The following is a 7,397-nucleotide window of genomic DNA, read 5'->3' on the forward strand; positions in this document are numbered from 1 at the left end:
CTCAGGGACTTTCTGCATTATGATTCATTTTATGTCTTTTCCTGAGAAAATTATGCCTGTGTCTTTTTAGGACAATCCTAAAGCTAGCTTTACCTGGCCACTATTTGGAAATCTTCCTTACGGCCTGGAGATCATTAAGCACAGATAAGCACATAGCTGGATGAGGCCATTACTCCAGGAATCTTCCTGGGGTTTCCGGCCCTGAGCTAACTCACACAGCATAAATAGTGCAGGGTGAACAGAGACAACTGACAAATTCTGACTGGGCCAAAAGAATAGGTCACAGATTCAAGGTCTCTTTTTATTATAGACTTAGAGCTCTCTGAAATTGCAATTTAAACATAGGGGGGCTGGACAGGGCACACTCCTGAAAGAATAAAACCAAGTAAATAAAGCAGCTTGACTAAACAAACTTTTCATACTTGATAGTGTAGATGATGAAACACATAGTAAAAGAAGTTAGGTATTAGCATTTGCTACTCATAAAAAGACAGGTTTAGGTATTTTGTTCGTTTGAAATGCTCTCAAGCTACAAACACTGCCAGCCTAATAGCAGGCTGTCATATAATAAATGTGTTTTCTTTGGAGGAGACATTTTTTAGATTCTTTAAATTGGAGCTACAGGGATAATAATAATAATAATAATAATAATAATAATAATAATAATAATAATAATATCTGATCTGTTTATATTTCTAATTGTAACTGAACTTGTAATCCTGGACATATAATGAAAAATAAACACATAATCCGTAGCTTTTGGGTAATCATTAGTCTGTCTTTTTTCCATGAAAACTGTATAAAGAAGCACCTGTTTGCTTCTCAGTCAGAACTGTGAGATCCCCCTGGCCGTCATGCCTGGCTCCCTCCCTCCTCTCCTTGACAGAGGAGACAAGGAGACAGCAAGGACCTGACCTCTGCCAGGGAGGGTTCCCAAGGAAGGGCCCCTTGACACGTATCTATATCTACACCTATATAATTACTTATATACTTATTTTCTTATGTATTTACTTATATAGGGATGTAGCTATAGAATAGATGGTGCCCTAAATTAAATTACCAATAATGTGGGTGATAAATAGATATTTACATAGATAGATAGATAGATCTGTATGGATATCTATATATCTATATCAAATGTATATCTATATCTAAAAGGAGAAATATAGTTATAGGTATAGGTGACACAAATGAAATCGCCAATAATGGGGGAGACAGAGCCCCAACTGGATATCTCTTATCATGAAACTAAGTTTCCAGTACTGGGAAACTTTTGGCCAAAGGGGTCCCATGGAAACCCCCAAACAATCTAAGCTTTTCCAAGGATATGTATAGGTCACTTTCCACAAGCTGACAGCAGAGCCCTGTTGCTAAGGCAACATCTATACAACTCAGTGGACACAGAGAAGTGGAGCTGGTGCCTAGAGCCTTCACCACTACTGTCTAGTGTTCCTGGCACTGGGAGGTACTCGAATGCTACCAAAGAAGAAACGTAAACAGCAACCCAGCTACAAACCCTTCCATCTACAGTGGTGTCCTGCCTGCAAGACACGCTAGTGCAATGGTGGCACAAAGCTGTGGGAGAAACCAACCAATATCTGATTTGACTCCACAAGATAGAACCCATACCCAACACTGCTTGGGTGACCAAGAACCTGAGACTAGATGGTCTAGGGACCCAGGGCAAAACCAAACACTACTGGCCTTTTTCTTCTCTTTTTTAAAATTTTTATCTTGTAAATTTTAATTTTGTTTTACTCTCTTCTCTTTTCTTACTGTATATGTCTTTTGCATATATATATATATATATATATATATATATATATATATTATGTCTTTGAGTTTTGTGTTTTTATGGAATTCCTGAGTGTTGGAAAGAGTGGGTCTCTGTGTCTATATCTGTTTTTTGTGCCTTTTCTTGGGCTCTTTTTCATTTGTTTGTTTTTTTCCTATTTTATTGTGTTTGTTTTTGTTTTGAATTATTTTATTCTGTTATTATCCTTTAGAAGACTTTGTTTTCTTTTTGGTTTTATTTTTCTTTTCTTTCTTTCTTTCTTTTTTTGTTTTATTTTATTTTTTTATTTTTCCAAGACAGGGTTTCTCTGTGTAACAGTTCTGGTCCTAGAGTTCATTTTGTAGACTAAACTAGCCTCAAACTCATAGATATCTGTCTTGTGCCTCCCAAGTATTTGGATTAAAGGTGTGTGCCACCATAGTCTGGCACCTGTTTGTTTTCTAGTGAGAGACAGAAAGGGAGTGAGTGGATCCAGATGGAAGGAGAGGGAGGGAGAAACTAAGAGGTGTAGAGAGAGGGGAAATCATGTTTAGGATATATTATATGGGTAAAAAGATCTATTTTTAACAAAAGAAAAAAGACTACTGTGTATGAGGTTAAAAAGGAAACTCCCATTTAAACAAAAAGGGGGGAAAGAAGAAGAAGAAGAAGAAGAAGAAGAAGAAGAAGAAGAAGAAGAAGAAGAAGAAGAAGAAGAAGAAGAAGAAAAGAAGAAGAAGAAGAAGAAGAAGAAGAAGAAGAAGAAGAAGAAGAAGAAGAAGAAGAAGAAGAAGAAGAAGAAGGAATCTTCCCTGCTTCCAGTCAGGGTCATAGGGTTTTATCACAACAATAGAAAACCTAAGACACCAGGTGAATGTGGCTGGTGAACATACTTTGGTCTTGGGCTGCAGATATGGGGCTAAGCCTGTGGCTGTGAAGATTGAGGGTGTGGAGGAAGGGAAAAAAACACCCTGTCTTGCCCAGACATGGGAGGGAGGCATCAGTGTGCGCTGTAGTCAGAGGGTCCAGGGATCTCTCACCATGAGTCCTGGGAGCTAGGGATGATGGCAGAGATGAATGCAGGCAGCGGAAAGCTCAGGGACCCTTTCAGCTAGGAGGGCAGCAAACCCTTATTACAATTCTCAATAGAAATAGAATCTTAACATCTGGTAGCAGTGTAAGAAAATTAGTAATGCCAAAAGGTAGCAAGCACACAGAAGAAGAAACAGTTACTCATTCATTGCTGTTGAGAATGCAAACCAGCGTGCCACTTTCTTGTCAGTTTGTCATAAATATTCAATATACATATAAAACACAACTAACAATTCCACATTTAGGCATTTATTGCAGAGAAATAAAAGCTAATATTGTACATAAACATGTGCTCAAATCTTCAGAGAACTTTAATTTGTGAAAGTTGAAAACTGAAGACAGGGAATATGTTCTTCAACAGGTAGACTGTTATATAAATTGTGATATATGTGTGTAATATATATCTCACATACATATACATATATCATGGAACAATACTAACAATTTAAAAAAATGAATCATTAATACACATAATATCTTAAATGAAGTTCCAGGTAATTATGGAAAATTTAAAAAGCCAATTCCAAAGGCTGCATCCTATATAATTGCATACATAAATATGTACTTTTTATTATACACATAAACATATACACACATATACAGTTATTAAAATGGAAAGCTACCAAAATGGAGACCTGAATATTAATTATGGAAGAAGTGAGCATTGCTCCTGTGAGACCAAAGGAGGCATCTTAGTGATGATAGAAGTGGCCTTAATTTGACCTCTTCAGTGTCAGTGTCCTGACCTCAATATGCAATATACATCTATGTACACGTACACACACACACACACACACACACACACATACACACATATATATATATTATCTGATTTATATTAAATATGACTTTTGGAAAAAATTAAGCAAAGAGAGCATGAATCCACTTTATATTAGCTCTTAAAACCTCACATAAACCTATAATTATCCTAAAACTAAAAGTTTATTTATTCATTTAGTGTGTGTCTCTGTGGGAGGGGAGAGGGAGAGGCAAGGGGGTGCACATGCACACATTCCACACGGAGTGTTGCCAAGGCCGAAGGACAGTCTGCAGGAATCGCTTCTTTCCTTTGACCATGTGGGCTCCAGGGAACAAACTGACGTCATAGTCTTCATAACAAGTGCTGTTACCCATTGAGCCATCTCACGAGCTCTCAAAAGTTTTGCGCACTGAAATAATAGCCAGAATTCTATTAAGCATTTCCCAACACACCACAAAGAAGTGTGTGACTCATTATGAGTCCCATGTTCCAGAGAGATTCCAGGTGAGGCGGCTGGTAGCCTGTGAAGACAGAGTCCTTTAAATGTCAGGTACACACAGGAAGCTAACGGGGCTGCCTGAATGGCGGACTCGTCTGTAGTGACGATGCTCACTACTTGGGCTGGATGTAAGACTGTTGGAAAGGACCTCAGACACCTTACACTCACAGATGGCACTGCACACTGTCAGCACCGCGAGAGGTCCTTGCTGTTACTTTTTATTCAGAAATTCCTAATTTTTTTTTTTTTTGGAGAAAGAAAAGACACAGATGAATTTGTCCCTTTGCAGCCACAATCCTCAGGATATTTTATAATCAAGTCTTTTCCATACATAAAAAGGTTTTGTAACTCAACAGTCAACTCAAAAGTGTAACGCACTTTATTGTTAACTCGTGTGTGTGTGTGTGTGTGTGTGTGTGTGTGTGTGTGTTACATATATACACACATATGTCTACTAAAATTTTATGATTGTGAGTTCTATTAATTTGTGGCATAAAATGGAAGCCAGAATTCTGCTTAACCTAAAATATCACTGTCAGACACTTAAAATTACATTAACAGAAAACATATAACATGAGAAGATTGAAACTGGTATGGGATCATCCCTTAGCAACATACTTGTACAGGGCTTTGCGATCTAAATTCTAAGAAAAAGGATTTATATACTAGGAGGTTTTGTATTTTTGTTTCAAGAACCTACTGAAGCAAACTATTAATAATATGTAATACATCAAGATGGTGATAAATTTAAAGTGTGCATATCAATCACCCAGAGTTACACTAAACCATGTTTCTAAAACAAATGGATCCACAGAGAGAAATAAATATGGTTATTATTGATTTATCTCAAATCCAATTTGTTCCTGAGATTTTAAATGTTGACTTCAGTAAATAAAGTGGTAAAGAAAAAATTTTACCTATTTTTCATTATCAAAAAATTCAAACAAAGGAATGTATCATACACATCAAATATTGAATCTGACTGACAACTTATTTTTAGCTTAATGGTTTTGTACGACTGTTATCTGTCAACATCCTTTCAGGACCATTTCCAGAACCCTATGAATAACAAAACCCATGGATGCTCAAGACCCATATGTTAAGTGACACAAAATTTGCATAAAATCTTTACAACATTACTAAACCCTTAAATCATATACAAATTACTTATACTCCCTAAATGATATAAATGCCATGTAAGCATATGTGTTTCATACAAACATCCAAATAATTTTTATCCCTGTTGGCTGAACCTGCAGACATATGATTCACAGAAACAATGGGGGTGGGGCAAATGTTGTATTACTATTTGTTATATTAATCCATTATGGAATCTCCATAAATGCTGTCTGGGTTGACATAATATAAGGCCAATGAATAGAAATGAAGGAAACCATTTGTGAGCCCAAGGTGCTGAGCAGTTTTTTTGTTTTTGTTTTTGTTTTCAATTTGTAAATGGCATTGCAAGTCAGGGAGCATGGGTTTGGTGTAAATGGTGTAACCGAGGTCACCACACCGATATTGTAGAGAGGGTTTCCACTGTTGGGGCATTTCAGTTACAGGACCAAGAAGACTCACCTCCCCAAGCAGCTGATACTACTTCTGTAAGTTCCCCCTGAACAGTGCACCCCTCAGAGCCTGGTGGACCTGCTTGTTGCATAGGGTGTAGATGACAGGATTGAGAAGAGGCGTCACTACCGTGTTTACAAGAGCAGCCTCTCTGTTGGATTCAAGTCCTTTCGCTTGCTTTGGTCTCAGATATATAAACACGCAGCTGCTGTACATCAGAGAGAGGACGATGAGGTGGGATGAGCAGGTGGAGAAGGCTTTCTGCCGATCCTTGGCAGATGGAAGCCGCATGATTGAGTTTAGTATGTTGCTATACGAAAATACAGCTGTAAGGACTGACGTGAAAAGGATAAGCGAAGCGACACCAAACGCCATTTTTTCAAGAGATTTGGTGTCTGAGCAGGAGAGATGAATTAAGGAGCCAAGGTCACAGAAGAAATGGGGGATGAGATTAGAGCCACAGAAAGACAGCCAGGAAAGTTCCAGAACCACACCAGTTACTAGGATGAAGGAAAGCACGTAGCTGAAGAAGACCAGAAGGAAACAGATCCTGGGGTTCATGATGGCAGGGTAGTGCAGAGGCTTGCAAATGGCCAGGTAGCGATCCAAGGACATCGCAGCCATGTGGAAGAAAATTGTGGACCCGAGAAACAGAAAAGAAAAGGCTTGTACGATGCAAGGAGTGAAATGGATTGTCCTGTCCCCAAAAAGAAAGATTGCCAGGAGCTTCGGGATCACGGTGGAGATGAAACAGCACTCACAGAAGGAGAAACTCCTGAGGAAGAAGTACATAGGGGTCTGCAGGCGAGGGTCGGTCCAGGTGATGGCGATTATCAGCGTGTTTCCTGTGACCGAGGCCAGATACACCAGCAGGTGCACCAGGAAGAGGACCTTGCCCAGGTGCTGAGCCACGAGGAACCCCTCCAGCACAAACTCCAGGACTGTTGTCTCATTCCTCTTCATCTCCATCTTTACCTCTGCTTATTTCTCCATCAACCCTCCTTGATCTGATAGGCAAATCTGCTAGCACCAAACAAGGAAATAAGTTAATTGGTGCTCACTTCTTTTAAAGGTTGCTTATCCCAAGCAAGGGGCCTGCACGGTCTGGACCAAGTCCTCAGTATGTATGGTATGGCCCTTAGCTTGATGGTTTTGTGTGACTCCTAACTAGGGGATCAAGTGTGTCCCTCTTTTACGTGCTCTTGGGATTCTTTTCCTCCTCTTGGGTTGCCTTGTCCGGCCTCGATATGAGGGCTTTCGCCTTGTCTCATTGTACCTTGTTTTGTTGTCTTTGGTTGTTGTGTCTTGGAGGCCTGCTCTTTTGTGAAGGGAAACGAAAAAGGAGAGGGTCTAGGAGAGAGAGGGGATGCGGGGAGCTGGGAGGCATTGAGGGTGTGGAAACTGTGGTTGGGGTGTATTGTATGAGAAAAGAACCTATTTTCTTTCTTTTTTTTTTTTTCCATTTGTCATTTATAAAATACAAGTGTGAAATATGTAGTTTGGTTTTGTGTTGATTTTCAGAATTATATATTCTTAAAAATATTACCTCTGGAAAATATCATATAAGATAAAGAATAAAAACCAAGAATCCTGCTTTTGACCGCGAAACATCTAAGCATCACACATCGCAAGTGTCGCCCTACAGAATGCTAGTCTCTAGATGGTAGGCTTGCACAATACAGACTTGCACAATATGGAGCCCT

The 7,397-nt window shown here is 39.1% G+C and overlaps 1 protein-coding gene across 1 annotated transcript; it reads right to left on the reverse strand.

Moving 5' to 3' along the window:
- Positions 1 to 5,721: 5,721 nt before the first annotated feature.
- LOC311588375 (olfactory receptor 6C75-like) lies at positions 5,722 to 6,663 on the reverse strand (the record flags this gene model as incomplete). Its single annotated transcript, XM_084765953.1, has 1 exon — positions 5,722 to 6,663. One exon carries the CDS (start codon positions 6,661 to 6,663, stop codon positions 5,722 to 5,724), a length of 942 nt encoding a protein of 313 aa, XP_084622079.1.
- Between the last annotated feature and the right edge of the window lie 734 nt (positions 6,664 to 7,397).

This window comes from Acomys minous, assembly GCF_964271855.1.
Source record: "Acomys minous genome assembly, chromosome: 17".
In the NCBI taxonomy this organism is placed as follows: Eukaryota; Metazoa; Chordata; class Mammalia; order Rodentia; family Muridae; genus Acomys; species Acomys minous.